The 19829-nt window shown below is 34.2% G+C and overlaps 1 protein-coding gene across 1 annotated transcript in view; it reads left to right on the forward strand.

Moving 5' to 3' along the window:
* Positions 1 to 6090, forward strand: part of Galnt13 (polypeptide N-acetylgalactosaminyltransferase 13) — a 522920-nt gene extending 516830 nt beyond the window's left edge. Inside the window, exon 13 of the mRNA XM_074070810.1 lies at positions 3313 to 6090. Within this exon, the coding sequence (XP_073926911.1) occupies positions 3313 to 3453 (141 nt within the window). The 3' untranslated portion in view covers positions 3454 to 6090. The remainder of the gene's footprint in view (positions 1 to 3312) is intronic.
* Positions 6091 to 19829: the final 13739 nt, after the last annotated feature.

Raw genomic sequence — 19829 nt, forward strand, 5'->3', positions numbered from 1 at the left:
TTTTTCTACTTTATTGTTATTTCAAATGTATGTGTATATAAATACAATTGATGGAATATATTATGAAATTTCAGCTCTTTTTTTAGGCTATCTGTAGCCATATCTATACGACAATAGATTCCGCATCAGAACTGGAAAGAAATCAGCAAAAATAAAAACCTAACATTGCTAAAAATGGATTGTTTTTAGAACCTGGAAAATGTCAGTTTTGTTGTTTTATTCAGATGCTTTGGTTGTATGCAGACATAACATATTCTTATAAAATTTATAATTATTTTAATCTGAAACACAAAGCAAATGCATTATTAAAGACTAAACAATATGTAATTTTCAATAACTTTGTGAAGGAAATTATTTCTGAGCATTTCTTTGTGATTGGTTAGGTGACATAATTATAATAATAAAAACTATTTTAAAAATGGTACCATTTATCTCTCACTTGTATGATTTGTGACTATCTTCTCAGTAAGCAATAAAATGAATCATCATTCATTTCAACAAACTGGTATGGAATTCTTACAAACAGTGTAAATAAGCTTGTGTCCTAATTCTTGGTTTTAAGGGATTTCTTTTTCACTGAATAAGTGGTTTTATATTGTCCAAAACCTTATGGAGGTTTTCTGGGTCAGATGAACCAGATAAAGGTTGTCAGTTGGAGGACACAATTGAGCTTGGGATACTTGTGATATTGGTGAGAATTGAATCCTGGAGAGTGGAGGGCAGCAAGAGTATTTTTTAGATTAGAACTACATTTGAGCCAAGGACGTTCTGAATGTGTTGAAAAAGTTGGAATAGTACAGACCTTTTGCAATGCAACTTGAATAGAAGGCATCTTATAGATATTATATTTGCTTCAAAGCAACCACATATGGTATGTATAATGCCTACAAGGAGTTTTGGCTCACCTAAACATTAATCTTGCAAGTCTATCATAGAATTCTAGGGGAGAGACCACAGCTTCCTTCTCTCAACAGGGACTTGTAGTAGTTACCACCATAGTTCTTACAGCCTTTTGGAAGCCAGCGTCCACACAGGTGACAGCTTGGTACAAGGTTTATGGGATGAATACTAGATGTATAAACCAACTCACTTAATACCCTTATTCTCTTAGGAGATCATACCTCTCTGGTAACAATCCCATCAGCACTTGCAGAAGCCCACACTTTGACTTCCTATCCGCTATCCATAGGCAGTTTTTCAGATGCAGATGGAGCTTTTCAATCAAAGGTCGTTTCTACCATAAACCATGTTGCCTGGAAACACAGTTAACAATTTTACTTTTAATTTGGTTGCCAAGGGGTCAGTTAGTTGACTGAAGGTCAGTTATTTTAAACAGAAGGGAAAATGCTCATTAAATATAACTTAGTTTTTGTTTTGTTTTTTTCCTGACAATCTGATACTTCAGAATGATTTGGTAGCTTGCCCAATGTTCACAGCTAGTACATAGGGGAAGAGAAATTCACAAGTTAGGTCTATCCAAGCCTAAAATGTCTGGTTTTCTACTGTACTATATTTAAGAGGAGAGTTTTTTGGTTGACTCTTTGTTATCTTTGAAGCAAGAGGTTTTGACTATTAATAGTTTTTCAAAGGAAATATTGATGCATTTTTTAGGAAGAACAATTTTTTTGATTGTCATTATATGTGTCATTGACAACTTATTCAATGTAATATTAATAGAGAAAATTCTATCTTTGTTGTATCATAACCCAAGTAACTGATAATTGATCAAATCATTCAGCTATTGTAACATATAATCAGATTAGAAAAAAGTAGTGACAGTACTTCCTGGTACAGCTTGATTGGCAGAACTATACTGGATAGATATAAAAATCATACTTTTTTTTTAAGAATCTAATACAGGCATGCAATGGTAAGTGATTTTGTTTTTTGAAAGAGAATGCATACATGTATGAACTCAGGATTATAACAAATGATGGATTTTTTTTGTTGGTTTTAGCTAGAATGTTTTAGGAAAAATATTGCCTTTGTTTACCTTTGTATCTTTTTTTAAATTCTAAACTAGCAGGTAGTTGAAGTTTCTTGGTATCATAAGAATAAATCATGCATCTTCTTGCTTGTCTTTAGCAATTTCTTTTCCTTCATTGTTTACTATAAATGATTTGATTCCATATTTAAAAAGAAAAAAAGCAGCAGCAAAGGCCTCAATCTTGAAATCTCCTTCACTTGGCATAACCTTGTTCTTTCAATTTCCTGACCGCTGTGTGTTGGGCACCTTCCTCCAAAGCCTGTCCTCCATTCCATCCTAACACACAACAGTGCAGTTGAGAGTGTTTTAGGGCCTCACCCGAACAGATTGCAACTGCCCGGCTGGTGTTGCTCTGCTATTTTTATCACATGTCACCATTCATTTTCAAGCAGGTTTCAATGTAGTATCAAGAGCCAAAAAAGAAAATAAGAAGAAAGTATTTTGTCTATTTTTAATTTTGGCAATTTGCAATAAAAAATATCTGGGGTACTATTTCAAAAGAGACCTGAAAATCACCTCACTCACATTCAAACACTTCTGGCTGGGCATTTGTTTCTGTAACATGGTTCTAGGTATTGCCCATGAAGATAAGTAAAACTATATATAATTAGCATACAGAAAGTAAATGAGAAATCCAGAGAAAAGATGTGCAATGATTGGTTAACATGATATCATCACTAAATTTAGGAAGGAAATAAAATATAACATTTAGAAATATATGATCAACATGCTTCTGTTTTTGTTTGATACTGATCTATTTAAGATTCTTAACAAATGCAGATCAAAATACAGTGAGCATACTATCAAGTAAAAGAGATCGGTTGTAACTTATAATCACTTCTACAGTGAATATCTCACATGCTACAGTTTAGCATTTTTAAAGTGGTAATATCTCTAGCAGTTGTGTTCATCTGGGTCACAGCTGTGACAACTATTTGTATGTTTACCAAGTGTTTACTAAAGAACATATGTGTATGAAAACTAAGGTTTTGCAAAAACTCGTTAATATTTGCAGCCCTTAAGTGTACCCAATGCTCAAAAATGGCCTTTTTGCAAAGAAGTCTGAATTCTTAACAACTCATCATAAATATTGGCCAATTTCTTCAAGCACCTGCAAATAACAGTGTATAGTACAATGGTCAATCCATAACAGTCAAAGTTACTTAATTAATTCAGAGACACTTGCACACAGCTCCTTTTGTAATCACCTCACAGTGTAATACACTAAAAAACATAAAGGATTTTTCAAAGAGCAGATTTAATGTGGTGTGCTACTAAAGGTAAAGATGAAACAGGTTGCACTGACGATTGGTTATCTTTTACAGAGACTCACCTTGAGACATGTGAACAGTAACCAATGTCTCGATGAACCTTCTGAAGAAGACAAAATGGTGCCTACCATGCAGGACTGTAGTGGAAGCAGATCACAACAATGGCTGCTAAGGAACATGACCTTGGGGGCCTGACGACCATTTTCCCCAAGCCATCAAAATGTCTACACTTCTGTTTTTTTATTATTTCAACTAGGGGGAATATTAAGTTGGCTAAATTTGAAGTTTTAAAAATCCTTTTAGTATTCTAAAACATAGTTGTTTATTATTCATTTTTAGGAATGTTTGATTACTTCCCTACTAAAATTTATATCTGATTGAGGAAATACATACAAATATAATAATAGCAAATGTTAGGAAACATTGGAACAATTTGAAAATCAATTTGTGTTTGCTATAAAAAAATCTTTATTGTCCTCATGTCACAGGATTATTAGGGGTTTATTTTATTTGTTTCCATAGTGACTGAAAAAGAGATAATGTAATGCCTTATAAAATATCTTCATTATTAAATGTCAATTGCTTTATAAGCTCACTCTTTCTATTGGAGTTTCATGGAAACATTTTGAATTTCTATGCCAACAATATGAACACATATTAAATTATTTACTAGCATTGTACAAAATGTTTGGTTCAACATTTGTAGCAGGAAAATATTAAATTGGATATTGAATTCAGAGTCTTTATATAAACACCACATTTAAATGGAAAAGAAAATGAAATTTTACTTTAAATAATAAGCTTAAATTCAAATTTTTATTAAGAAAGCAGCCACACGTTGAGAGAACAAGGTGGAGCTAACTGCAGCAATCTCACTAAGAGATGCTTTGGCTGGGTGGCAGTCACTCCTAACACAGGCTGAAGACAAACAATCCTGCTCCCAGAGTTGATGTCAGAAACTGAATCCTTACTCACTGTCCTTGTCTCCATAAAGTATATTGTACCTTTTCTCTTTATTCTAGAGGTTTGTCACATATGCTATATAGAGTTGTAGGTGAAGGATAAAGTTTTGAAACTAACTTGTAATTCTTTCACCTTTAGAGATTTTACTTCATTCACTATTGTCATTTGAATTTGTATTTTTGAAAAGAATATATTAGTATCAGACTATATTATATAATAGCTAACATTTTCTTCACCAGGGGAGTGAACTCAATACACATTCATTAAACTTTTATTTATAATTAAACTGCTAGTCATCATTTGTCATACATTATGGCCTAAGGAATGCAGTCATTAGTTTGCTCAGTTCATGTGTTCTATCTTAAAATGCTCTGTGTTCAAAATATACAAAGCAGAAGACATGAAAGGCAAGAAATGTCTACCAGTGCAGTTTTTACTGATAAGTTTTTAAATATGACACCATTTTAAATGGTGATAAAGTTGCTCTACATATATGTATTATGTTTATAAATCTACTCAGAAACTAAGAGAAATTTGGGGTGGGGTAAATGGAACAAGAGTCCTCTGGAGCAGAGGATTCCATTTATTTTGGCTCTCATCTTTAATGTAAAAGCTCTTATAGAAAGTATTACTCAATTTGCCGAAATCTCTCTCTCTCTCTTTCACACAAACACGTATTCTGCTTTATAATGAAAATAAAACAACTTTCTGAAAGTAAAAAGTAAAATTTGGAATTATTTTCCCAAATGACATTCCTTCCACTTTTGACCCTATATTGGTACAATTCTGGAAAAGAATTCTACACTGTAAACATTTCATCTTTTCTCCTTCCAATGTACACTTTGTCCACTCTGATTTCACTAGGTATCCCTGAACTCCTAAAATTATGGGCATGTTTTCTGAGGATAGACTGTAGTTTCAGCCAACTTGAAAGAGAAGGTGTGACTCTGAGGAGGGAGTGAATCACAACCTTAAATTGATCATGGTCTCTAGAGTCAACTGAGGCCTAATGACAATCCCATTTTTCATTTTCATTCTTTTCATTCCCTCATTTCCTTTTGTCCTGAAAAAAATAAGGTGTAATGTTCCTACATTACACTTAAACTTAAAAGGCTTAAACAGCCAAGGATTTTGTTTCAACGAATGTCGCACTCATTTCCGATTTATCATTCAAAATGCACGTATCTAGAGGATGGCCAATGACAAATTTAAAATATATACCTACTTCATGGAAGCTGAGTTTGAAGCTTTTCAGCAGCATTTTAAATAACTGAAAGTTCATTGTGTTGTAGTGAAAATACAGGAAAACCTAGAACTGCATGATTTTCATGCTAAAGATTTTACAAGACTCTTCAGATGGTTTAGACACATACCATTACAGTACCTAACAAATAAAGACATTATAAAATATTATAAGCATTCCAAACCAGAAAGTAATAAGTAACTTTCATTTTTTTCAAGTCTTTGCCTTAAATATTAAAAATATGCTCATAATGCATTCAGAGCTGGACTAATAGATATTTTACATTATTTTACATTTCCATTTTGTTTGGTCTTTCTCATGTGAACTAATGTAACATTAACCTTCCCGCTGCTCAAACCAACAGTCTAAAGTCAAAAGTCAAGTTTGACTTCTTTCTTTTTCTCTCAACTTTCTTGTAATTCACCATCAAATTCCTTTGTTGCTATCTTTGAAATGTAGACAGAATCCAATAATGTACTACCACATTCACTCTATATCCCTAATTTTAACTTTTAATGTGCAATATGCTTATAATTTGGCCCCCACTTTTGCCAATTCTTGTTCCATATAGTCTTTTTTCAATACAACAACTGTGATGTTTCTATTAAATATGATTTTGATTGTCATTTCTTTGGTCATAATCTTCTATTGAATTTTCATCTCAATCTGCTGGCATTCAAGGTCCTTCATGATGACACCCCTCTGGACACAGACACAGACACAGACACACACAAACACACACACACGCACACGCATACACACACACACACACACGCACACGCACACACACACACGCACACGCACACGCACACACACACACACACACACACACACTGTATTTCTTACCTCTTATCGTTCTGCCTCCCAAGCAAGTTTCTGCTTTAGTGTTTTGTTCCTTTTTCCCCACAGAGATCTCTCACTCTTTTGCTTCCATCTCTATTTAAACATTGCTCCATCAGCAAAGCAAACTGTTGTCCTGTCTACCTTCCTGCCACACCCTATATCTCTGAAAAATTCTGTTTACTTCAACCTCTACAGCCCCACACATCCTAGAATAAAAGTCTTATTTATTTATCTATTTATTTATTTATTTATTTTGCTGATAGGGAGCAAACCCAGGGCCTCAGATATGCTACATAAGCACTCTACCACTGAGCCGCACCCCGGTCTTTTTTAAGGCAGGGTCTCTCTCAGTTTCATCCACTACATATTCTCAGCAACTCATACAGTTCTTGGCACAATATTAAGTACATTTCAAATATTTCTTGAATTAGTGAACTGAGAAGTATGTATTAAATTTGCTAAGTTCTACTATATCATAATTTTTGTACTTAAAATGTTAAATTCCATAATATATTTATACAGGATATGCATAACTTTGTCTCCAAATGATAATTTTCTTCCTACTATCCTTCATGTTAAAGTATGGACTATATGTTTTCTCTCTGGTAAAATATCCTGCCTTATGGAAATGAAATTTTATATTTTATTTTAAAATGCTGCTATATTACATAAGTTGTTTCACTAAGCTAAAACTAATTTAACGTTTAAGTTTTTGGTTCTGTTCGATGACCACCTAAATATCTAAGATTTTGACATTTAAGGGGGAAATATGTACTCTCTTTAAAAATTATATGTATTTTCATGGTGTCATAGTAGCTACTATAAAATTTATTTTCTAACTGCAAGTATATGAGAAAAAGAAATTTATAGCAACCTCAAAAAACATTAAAGATGGTATGTCCTCAATTTCTCTGTTTATAGATAAGATTGAACCCCAGATATGTGATGTAGGTTGACCAAGATTCACACAGCTAAGAGCAGTGTTTCTAAGACTCTTCCTAATACTGTTCTGCAAAAATATTACAGAAAGAGCATAATAATGAAAAATTGTCTTCCTTAAAATTATTTTTCAAACTTAAATAAAATTAATTGTATAAAATAATATCACAGGCAATAACTAAAAACCCCCAGCAAAAATAAAGATATTACCTGCAAACAGCGTGATTGTAAAATAGAACATCTTCTCATCACTGGATAAACTGGATTTCAGGGAAGAAAAACAATGCCTCTTCAGTAGAAACTTTGGGAACACAGACTCTTCCATTTCCTTTGTAATGATGTTCAAGTTAATGTAAGGTTGGCCTAGAGCTTGCACAGAGTATTAGGTCATTTATTATTGTGAACATTGGGTAAGTTTGATACTATGTAGCTTTAAGGACTGCAGGGTAATCAGCAGACATTTCTGGGCTTCCCAGTGTAGCTCTGTAGACTCTAAAACAGTCCATAAATTTGATTTTTTCCTTGGTTCTTAGAAACAGCCTAATAAATAAAAATAACAAATGCTTTAAGGAAGAGAAAAATATACTACAACAATAAAATAACAGGACTGATTTTTAACTTTTGTTAAATTTGGTGGGAAGTTAGTTGTATGAATTGATTCAGTAAACTTCAAAATATTGACTTCCCTCTGACATTGTTTTCACCATCTGAGAAATGACGATCATGTACAGTCACAGACTTTTCTTGCATATCATCTATGAACACTAAATCAAGTCTTAGAGGAGGCAAAGCTTTTATGTATTCTTAAGTTGAAAAGTATACTGATTTCACAAATATGAAGAATTTAAGAAATCCAAGATCACAATGGATATGTCATCATCCACATCCACAAGCTGTCATTCTGATCAAGGATATCTTCGAAACTTTAAAAATTTCCAATTTAGTTGGACAGCAGAAGTTCAATTGTCTCAAGGCAGCTTGTGTCCCAGGATTTAGTTGTCGAGTCTTTCCTCCAACATGTCAAAAATTTGGAGTAGACAAGATCAAGCACTGTTCTATACAGCACAGGATGCATCTGATTTGATTACATCATGGTCACACTGCTATTAGGTATAAGCTATTGTAAGAATTTAAGGTGTTGAATGAGCACCAGCTATGTGTTTTAAATACTTTGTGTAAAGTTGTATCCAACTTTTGTTTTATACTGTTCAATAAATTCTGAAGGAAATTTTCATTGTATTTGTTTTTAAAATCCCTTTGAAATATGAGTGAATCAGGGCAGTCATTTGTTAACTATTTTTTAAGATAAAGACCATTTCTATGATACTCATACCATCATTATATAAATCTACTATATATTTTTGTTTTAATGAAGGAGAATAATCAATGTTTTAATTAAATAGGCTAGGTTGAAAATGGGAAATTAGATGATTAAGACTATATATGGTATATATGACATATCTCTTTCAAAAAATGAAAATTTCATATTGCATTCAATTGGTGTAAAAATGAACTTAAGCTGCTGCTTGGTTCCAGTTATGTTTTCAGGTAAAAACATCACAAGAGAAAAAAAGAAAAAGGACTTGATGATCATATCCAATCAGTAGTAGTCACAGCTAGAGAGAAATAATTTCAAAACTGTTTTAGATATGCTGCACATAGTTCCTTAACCTTTATAAAGTAGATTGTGCATAAAGAATTAAACATTTTAAATATTGTAAGCATTAAAATGGTATAATTGTTTTTTGATGTAAATCTAAATATTTATACATTTTTGTAGAATTAAAATATGCCAATTTAGTTTCCTTTGTTATATGTTGTCTTTTTTCCAAAAAAATTGTTAGTGTTTCAAATATATAAACAATTTTAGTAGTTTATGCTTATGTTCCATTTTAGAATGATTAAATGAATGATTAAGTGCCTACAGTTCTCAATTGGTAGCAAGAAAAGCTTTTGATCTCAGTACAATTTCATATTCAAAACATGAAATGGAAACATTAAAATGTGCATGATTTTAAAATATTATTTTATACTTTTACTTCTAAAATGATTAGAGATTTTTTTTTCTGTTTTATAAAAGTGATTTGGGAAAGAAAAGTTAAAATGCCTCCAATTATGTAAAGATACTTCTTTTTCAGAATACTAAGGTCATATCCAATTCCTTGATTCTGAAGATGAAATCCTGCAGGTTAGTATGACATGGTTAATTGTGGGTAGAACCCACTAGGCAGCACAGTGATTAATTAATAGTATCAATACTGCAGTCTTGGTCACAGTTGAAATCAATGCAGAAAATGTAAAGACCACTTAAGGTGCTGAGATAAAGGAAAGCATGAAGAAAAGAAAAATGGGGAAAAAAGGCACAGGAAAGAAAAGAAAGGAAGGAACAAAGGCAGGAAAGAAGGAAAGAAAGAAAGGAAGGAATTCTAGTATTACTTATTTTCATAACTTTCTTTTGAAGAAAACTCAGTTAAGGCTAGGTATGGGGGCACATGCTTGCCTGGAACTGATGGGGGGGAAGGGAGGAGAGGGTGGGGCAGGGGAGAGTGAGAGGGGGAGGGGCAGGGTGAAGAAATGACCCAAACAATTATGCACATATGAATGAATGAATTAAAAAATTGTAAGGAAGAGGCAAGAGGATGGAGAATCTGAGAGCATAAGCCAGTCTGGGCTACATAATGAGACTCTGTCTCCAAAATCAAACAAATAATAACAGCAGCAACAACAACAACAAAATTCTTACCTAAAATTTGATGCGTTTCAAACACCAGGAATATCTGTTTAGTTTTCCCAGACTTCTTCTATAATTATCAACAAGTGCAAAGGACATTTTCTGTATTTTATGTTTTATACACATAAAGTCCTTTCTTATATTTTTGTAAGCCAGCTGGGACTCCATGAACTCAGCTCTGCTTATCTCTTTTCTATCACTCTTTTCTAAGAACACAGTCTTGTATTTCCAGTGCCAAACAAGTACTTAATTTAACCCAACAATGCAACTCCACCCACCAAGGTTTTTTGACAATCTAAAGCTTACCCTGTGTGCCTTTCTTCAGCACCTACTTAAACACACATCCTCAGAGACTGAGCTCTACTGCTTAGCAAAGGAAATGACGGGGCACTCTCTCTACTGACTCATTTTTTTCTCTCATAATGATCCTCATTTTTATATGATTGAGGGTATTAATTACCAATCTCCTCCTCTATGATCAGAAAGAGTTCAAAGATAATGAGTCAACTGAATTTCATTTGACAAATTCTCTCCACCAATTTTGTGAAGTGAAAAACCTAGCTGAACATGTAAGCCTCTAAAATAAGTTTTGCATATTTCTCCATAACATAATACCTAAGAACTTGAAGAAACTATCTCATCCACCACATAATAGCATATGCAAGGAGGAGGTGGTAAGATCAATAGTGTCTGAACCACTCTGGTCAGAATTGAAAACTGATGTCATTGAGATAAATGGAATCTGTGTTTTAGCTTCTGAGCCTGCAGCTTGATTTCTCTGGGTACATATGTGATGTGTTTGCCTTTAAATTATGACATAAAGTTAAATTGAATACATAGAAACGCTTCAATAATCTTCCTCTATTTATATGGTTCCAAATGGGTGGTAAGTCCAATTTTCCCACATATGTAACTAGATAGGAATCACATCTAGAACATGGATTTAAATACCTGATATGCTCATTACTACCCAATCCCTTTCTCCAGTTCAGAACTCTTTGATATTCAACTGACTATGTGATATCTTCACTTGGATAAGTAATAGACTACAGTTACTATACCCAAACTGAAATTTTGCCCTATACTACTGATGTTCAACCTAACTTAGTCCATTTTTCTGAACTTATAACAGAATACCTAAGTCTAGATAATTTATAATTAATAGGAATTTACTTGGCTCATAGTTCTGGAGTATAGGAAGTCCAAGACAATGGAATTGATACCTAGAAAGTGCCTTCCTGCTGGGTCATCCCATGATGGAAGGCAGACGAGTAAGAGAGGGTGAGACCCAGAGAACATGAAGGGGTAACCTTGCTTTTATAGCAAATGCACTTTTAGAATAACTGACCTACACCTGTGCTAATGGACATTGATCCATTCATGGGGCAGAGTTCACATGATCCAAATACCTGTTTAAACCCTACCTCCTGTTGCATTGGGGATGAATTTCTCAACCTATGAACTTTGAAGGACACATTCTAACCATAGCAAGTTCAAAGAGATTTACTGTCTCAGGTAATGGAAACTCCTTTTGCCAGTTGCTCAGGTTGGAATTGTTATAATCACTGACACATCTCTGTCCATTCGAAAACCATATTCATTCTACCTTCACAGTATTTCCTGAATACCATAATTTCTTTGCACCTTTGCTATTACCTTTGCTATTGGTCTGAGTCACTGTCTGAATAATGAAATAGTCTCCTATCTGTTTCCCCAGTTCCTTATGCCTTTTTCCACTCTATTCTCAAAGAGAAAAGGAATGATGCTATAAAAATGTAACACTGATAGGCTCTTCTATGCTCAAAACCCTCCAATGATGTCCTGCTTTACATAAAATAAAAAGTCATGTTCTTACCAGAGTCTATATAAGTTCTTGCAAGATCTGGTCCCTGTTAACTGTGATCTTCCCTTTCAGTGTTTCCCCTATTCATCCCAAGCACTTTGCACTCATTAGACTTTCTTTGAATAATATAGATAAGCTCATGGTTTAGGGCCTCTGCCTGAAATACTTGTTTCTGTACATTCACATGCCAACTCATTCATCTTGATTACAACTTAAATTCTCAGTGAGATCCTCTATCTATTCTTTTTAGTTCTTTCATATCTTGTTTAGCTATACCAACCCATAAAGAAGTTTTGTTTTGTAGTACTTGCAGCCTGTTTACGTATTATCCAATTTACTAATATTATTTTAATGCTTATTTTTTACCCCACCACTCATTCTTACCAAGCACCAAACCACTTAATTATAAGATAAAAAAGAACAAGGATCTCATTTCATTGTGATATACTACAAGCATCTAAAACAATGTCTGACATGTTCCAGGAACTCAATAATTATTTCTTGAGTGTCAAATGAAATTCTACCTTTTCTCCTTGTTGCTGGTGAGCCGTGCTCCATGCTTCAGGTGAGAGGGTGGGTGGGGGGTGGAGATAGAGGGAGAAGAACTTTAAGATTTTTCTTGTTCTTCCTTATGTTGATACATTTTAACCTACTTTTTATATTTTAAATGTCCGCTTACTAAAAGCATTACACCATCTTTCCTCATTGTAAAACTATTAATTTTTAAGGGAGTGGATGCATTTGGAACTTCAGACAACTCTATAATTATATGAGTATTAGAGTAATTAAATTTGATATGACCCAGATGGGCATTTTTCCTCGAATAGAAGCATGGTATTTTGTGACAGGATAATGAAACGTTAGGATGACAAGGCAGCTGGAGATGTGATCAACCTCTGAATAATAAAATAACATTTGCTGTCACAGATAAACTTATTTGTACAAATCTATTGTAATTTTTAAAGTTTATTTCTAAAAATCACGATACTGCTTATGCATTCCTAAGCTACATACATTTAAAGAAAATGTATAGCATAAATTTATACTTTTTGGTTTTTTAAAATACTGAAAATTATACTTAGCCTTTTGTGTCCTAAGGGTCACCATGCATGTGCAACACTCTCTGGAGATAGATAGGGAGATACACTTCCTTCTCTTATGTTTCTCAACTTCTGAGGTAATGTCAACCCTATACTAAATAGGACATTCTCTTGTCATCCATCTAGTATGGACTGATTAAGGAGCAGCTAACCATTGCATCCCTTTTGGCAGGAAGTGGGAGTACAGGTTCTTGTTAGCCATACTACAGAGGGCAGATGCTGAAGATCTGATAACTTGCTTGTACCTTACAGAGATCTCCCTTAATGTCAATAAAACCACAGAACAGCCAGGTCAGTTTTACTTACCTTGAAATAAATACTGACCTACATTCTCCCTGTAATTAGAGTGGAGTAAGAATTTTGAAGTCAAGTGACTTTGGTTGCCATCTCATGTGGGTGGCCATGTACCAGTTGTGCTGAAGCTTCCTGGTCCTTATTAGCCAATTGTAACATATGCCCACTCTTATGAAAATGAGCAGTGATTCAGGGAAAGGAACTGTTAGCTAAACACATTGTATGTCCTCCACATAGAAGAATAACTGACACAAAGAATGCTCACAATGGATAACCGTATTATGGCTTTGTTTTCCCTCATTTTCCCACCATGTATAGAAATTGGCTTCTGTTTTGCACTATAAGTAGACTAAATGCTCTGTCTGGTCCTTGTGGGCCCACAGTCTGTGGAGTAGAATTTAAATTAAAGCAGACTGAGACAGATACATTCTGAAACTTAGGCTCTTTATGTAAGAGGCTCTCCAAATCTTCTTTTCTGAAGAATAACTCCTTAGATTTTCAGAAGGAAGCCCAGAATGCAAACAATTTGACCAATCCTTTGCATTTTTTAGTCACTACCATACTGAAATACAAAACTTGGGTTTATAATAAGTTATGATGATCTTTTTATTTGAGGATCACTGTTTTTTCTTTTCTTTTTTTTTTATTCATTTATTCATATGTACATACATTGTTTGGGCCATTTCTCCCTCCTGAGCCCTTCTCCCTCCTTGATGATCTTTAATGCTCATGTTTTTTACTTTTATTTTATTTTATTTTATTTATTTTTTGGCCATACTGGGGTTTGAACTCAGGCCCTATGCTTGATAGGCAGGGGCTCTATCACAAGAGCCACTCTGCCAGCCCCTTTTATTTATTTTCTTTCTTCCTTTTATTTTATCATTTTTACATTTACTTACATGTATTTACATAGTTTGGGCTACTCCCCCCTCCTCCAACCTCCCCTCATTTCCTCAGCCCCTCCACCCTCTCCCCTGGGCGGACCTGTTCTGTCCTCTTGTTCTCCAATTTTGTTGAAGAGAAAACATAAGAGCAATAAATACATAGCCATTTTGCTAGTTTGAGGTAGAGATAGCTATACAGAGAGGTTCCTAGTGTTGTTTCCATGAACTTGTGTATTGCAACCCACATTGATTCATCTTTGCCAGACCTCTTTGCTACTTCCTGGTCCCCTTCCCATAGTGGCCAATTTAAGATTACTTTATTTGCTCCTCTACAGTGAGCACATCAACCACATTCAAGTTTTAGGTTTCCTTCCCTTTCCTTATTCTTCCTGTGCACGTTCTCACTTTAGTGTGCGACCCATGTCCAATAATATCACTACATTTGTCTTAAGTCTATAATCCATATATAAGGGAGAACATGTAATTTTTGGCCTTCTGACCCTGGCTAACTTTGCTTAAGATGATGTTCTCCAGTTCCATCCATTTACTTGTGAATAACAAAATTTCATTCTTCTTTGTGGCTAAGTAACATTCCATTGTGTATAAATACCACATTTTCTTAATGCATTTGTCAGTAGTGGAGCATCTTGGCTGTTTCCATACCTTGGTTATTGTGAATAGTGCTGCAATAGCCATGGGTGTGCAGGTGCTTTTGTAATAACCTGAGTCGCATTCCTTTCGGTATAACCTAGGAGTGGTATTGATGAATCATACGGCAGATCTATGTTTAGTTTTTTAAGAAGCCTCCATATTGTTTTCCAAAGTGGTTGTATTAGCTTACATTCCCACCAGCAGTGTGTGAGGGTTAATTTTTCCCTTCATCCTCACCAAATTTGTTGTTGTTGGTGTTCTTGATGATAGCTATTTTAACAGGAATGGTAACATTTCTTTTATGGCCAGCAATGGTGAGTATTTTTTCAGATGTTTTTTGGCCATTTGGACTTCTTCCTTTGAAAAAGTTCTGTTTAGCTCAGTTGCCCATTTATTTATTGGCTCATCGATTTTTGGGGGGGTTAGTTTTTTGAACTCCCTGTTATTGGTCCTTTGTCTGATGAATAGCTAGCAAATATTTTCTTCCACTCTGTGAATGGTCTCTTCAATTTAAGACCATTTCTTTTGTTGTACAGAAGCCTTTTAATTTCATGTGTCTCATTTGTTCATCCTTTCTCTTAGTTACTGGGTTGCTAGAGTTTTACTGAGGAAGTTCTTGCTTATATCTATTAGTTCCAAAGTATTTCCTGCTCTTTCACGTACTAACTGCAAGGTTTCGGGTCTGATATTAAGGTTCTTAATCCATTTTGAGTTGATACTGGTACAGGGCATCAGGCAGGGATCTAGTTTCAGTTTTCTGTAGGCATATAACCACTTTTTGCAGCAACACTTCTTGAAGAGGCTATCTTTTCTCCATCATATGTTTTTTGTGCCTTTGTCAAAAATAAGGTGGGTGTAGCTCTATGGATTCAAATCTGAATATTCTATTCTGTTTCACTTGTCTTCATATCTGTTTTTGTGCTAGTTCCATGCTGCTTTATTGCTATCACTCTGTAGTATAATTTGAATTTGTGTATTATGATATCTTCAGCATTGCTCTTTTTGGTCAGTATTGCCTTGGCTATTCATGGTCTGTTGTGTTTTCAAATGAACTTTAGGGTAGATTTTTCAACCAGTGTGATGAATGTCACTGGAGTTTTAATGGGAATTGTGTTGAACATGTAGATTGCTTTTGGTAGTTTAGCCATTTTTACTATGTTGATTCCTCCAGTCCACAAGCATGGGAGATTTTTCCATCTCTGTAGTCTTCCTTGATCTTTTTCTTCAGTGGTTTGTAGTTCTCCTTGTAGAGGTCATTTATATCCTTTGCTAAGTTTATTCCTTGGTATTTGATTTTTTTTTTTGAGGCTAATGTAGATGGAATTGTCTTCCTACATTCTTTCTCAGTTTGTTCATTATTGTTGTATAGAAAGGCTACTGCTTATTGTAAGTTGATTTTGAATCCTGCTACACTGCTGAAGTTGTTTGTGGTGTCTAGGAGTTTTTGTGTACAGTTTTTTGGGTCTTTGAGATATAGGGTCATGTCGTCTACAAATAGAGTTACTTCGATTATTTCTTTCCCTATTTGTACTCCTTTTATTTCTTCTTCTTGCCTTATTGCTCTGGCTAGGAATTTCAGGACTATCTTGAATAGGAGTGGGGTGAGTGGGAACACTTGTCTCATTCCTGATTTTAGGGGAAATGGTTTCAGTTTTTCCATATTAAGTATGATGTTGACTATAAGTTTGTCATATATATATAGCCTTTATAATATTGAGGCACAGTCCTTTTATTCCTAGTTTTCTTAGAATTTTTATCATGAAATGGTGTTGAATCTTATCAAAGGCTTTTACTGCATCTACTGAGATGATCAAGTCATTTTTGTCTTTGCTTCTATTAATGTGCAGTATTATAGTCACGGATTTGCCTATGTTGAACCATTCCTTTATTCCTGGGATGAAGCCAACTTGGTCATGGTGAATGATCTTCTAATGTGTTGTTGGAGTCAGTTTGCCATTATTTTATTGAGGATTGTTACATCAATGTTCATTAAGGAGATTAGCCTGTCATTCTCCTTTTTCAATGTGGCTTTATATAATGACTTAGGCAGTGTTCCTTTCCTTTCTATTTCATGGAAAAGTTTAAGGAATATAAGTATTATTTCCTCTTTGAAGGTCTGGTAGAATTCATGAGAATCCATCAGGTCCTGGACTTTTCTTTTTTGGGAGACTGCTTATGACTGCTTCAATTTCATTATGTGATAGATCTGTGTAGGTGGTTAATATCTTCTCTGTTTAGTTTTGGATGGTCATAAGTATCTACAAATTTTCCATTTCTTCAGGATTTCCAATTTATTGGAATGAAGGTTCTCAATGAAGTTTCTGATAATTCCCTGGATTTCCTTGATGTTTTTTGTTATTTCTCCATTTTTTTGTTTCTGATTTTACTAATTTGGGTCTTTTCCCTCTTCATTAGTCAGATATGCCAAGGGTTTGTCAATCTTGTTTATTTTTTGAAAGAACCAGCTTTTTGTTTCATTGATTTTTTTGGTTTTTTGGTCTTTATTTCATTAATTTCGGCCCTTATTTTTATTAATTCTATCTTTCTGCTTGTTTTAAATTTTACTTGTTCTTGTTTTTCTAGGAAGGAGTTTAAGATGTAGTATTTGGTAGTTTATTTGAGATGTTTCTGTGCTTTTAATACATGCATTCATGGCTACAAACTTTCCTCTTAGGACTGCCTTTGCTGTGTTCCATAGGTTCTGGTAGGTAGTATTTTCATTTATATTAGCTTCCAAGAAACTTTTTATTTCCTCTATGACCCACTGATCATTGAGCAATGTATTATTCAGCCTCCAATTATTTGCATGTTTTCTGCTGTTGTTCTTGTTATTGAGTTCCAGTTTTCATGCATTATGATCAGATAGAATGCAGGGGCTTATTTCTGTTTTCTTATATTTGCTGAGGCTTGCTTTGTGCCCTAAGATACAATCTATTTTGGAGAAGGTTCCATGGGCTGCTGATAAGAATGTTTATTGTGCTGTTGTTGGATGAAATATTCTGTAGACATCAGTTAGGCCCATTTGATTTATGGTGTCATTTAGTTCTAGGATTTCTTTGTTGATTTTTTTGTTTGGATGATCTGTCTATTGGTGGTAGAAGTATATTACAGTCTCCCACTACCACTGTGTTAGAGTATATATGTGCTTTTACATCCTTTAGTGTATGTTTGATTAAATTGAGTGCACTGACATTGGGTGCATATAGGTTGATAGTTATTTTTCCTTTTGATGTATTTCCCCTTTTATTAGTATGGAGTGTCCTTTATCTTATTTCCCCAAAGTATGTTTGAAGTCTATGTTGTCTGATATAAGTATGGTTACTCCTGTCTGTTTTCAGGGGCCATTGGCTTAGTAAATCTTCTTCTAGCCTTTAACTGTAAGCCGGTGTTTATTTCTGTCAATAAGATGGGTCTCTTCTAAACATATTGTTGGATGTTCCTTTTTCATCCAGTTTTCAAATGGTGTATTTTGATGGTGGAGTTGAGTCCAACATTAACATTCAGTGTTAATGTTGAGAGATATATGGTGATTCCTGCTATTTAGTTATTTTTGTGGCTTAAGGCTTTGATTGTGTGCAGCCAAAATCTGATTCCTTGTCTTTTCTTCTCCTATGGTTTAATACTTCCCATCAACTCATGGTTTTGTTTGCTTTCATCTTCTGTGTGCAGAGTTCCTTGTAGTATCTTCTGTAGTTGTAGCTTGGTGGTCAGATATTTTAGTTTCTGTTTATCATGGATGATTTTTACTGTTCTGTCAATTTTAAATGATAGTTTTGCTAGGTAAAGTATCCTAGGGCTGAAGTTATTTTTCATTCAGTGTCCAAAATACCTCACTCCATGCCCATTTTGCTTTTAAGGTTTCCATTGCAAAATCTGCTGTTATTTTGAGAGGTTTACCTTCATGTGTTATTTTTTTCTGTCCTACAGCCTTCAATATTCTTTCTCTGTTCTCTGTGCTTGTTGTTTTAATGTCAATATGCCATGGGGATGGTCTATTTTGGAGGAGTCTTGTACCTGAATGGACAGAACTTTCTTGAGATTTGGGTGATTTTCTGTTATGATTTTATTGAATATATTACATATCCCTTGGGCTTATGCCTCTTCTTCTTCAATGCCCATTATTCTCAGGTTTGGTCTTTTGATGGAGTCACTGAATTATTCCATATTCCTTTCATAACTCTTGAGTTGTTTGGCCAAGAGTTCTTCTGTTTTTTCTTTAATGTCTATTTTATCTTTGAACTCTGAGATTCTGTCTTCCACTTGTTCTATTCTGCTGGCGTGGCCTTCCACGGTGTTTTTTGTTTGAAGGGGTTTTTTATTTCCAAAATTTCTGTTTCTTTTTCTCTGAGGTTTTTCCATACCTTTGTTCAACTCCTCTTTTATATTTTGTGTTGTCATCTTTAAATCCTATATCTCTCTTTTTATAGTGAAAACACCTTTTTTCACTTTGGTGTTTGTTGAAGTCCTCTCTGAATTCATTTATGTGTTTCTTTTTTTTTTTTTTTGTGATTAAGATTTTTTTTATTTGTTTATTTTTTGTTCATTTATTCACATGTGCATATAAGATTTCTTGATGACACTTCTGTGCCATCTTTTGGGCTGGTTGTGGGTGGTGTGGTTCTTGGACTTGGTCATTTCTACACTGGTAACTCTTGATTCCTAAAATGCCTGAGAGAAGACATGACCACTTATTTGTACAATTGCAGCTTGGAGGGCTATTGTACTCTTCTTTCTTTTTTTTTTTTTTTTTTCATTTTTCTTTTATTATTCATATGTGCATACAAGGTTTGGTTTATAACAAGAACAAGCAAATCCCAAAACAAATAGAAGGAGAGAAATAATAAAAATAAGAGCTGAAATCAACGAAATAGAAACCAAAAAAACCATACAAAGAATTAATGAAACAAAAAGTTGGTTCTTTGAAAAAATAAACAAGATCGATAGACCCCTGGCAAACCTGACTAAAATGAGGAGAGAAAAAACCCAAATTAGTAGAAACAGGAATGCAAAAGGGGAGATAACAACAAACACCATGGAAGTCCAGGAAATCATCAGAGACTACTTTGAGAACCTATATTCA

The sequence above is a fragment of the Castor canadensis genome, chromosome 4 (genome assembly GCF_047511655.1).
Source record: "Castor canadensis chromosome 4, mCasCan1.hap1v2, whole genome shotgun sequence".
Taxonomy (NCBI): Eukaryota; Metazoa; Chordata; class Mammalia; order Rodentia; family Castoridae; genus Castor; species Castor canadensis.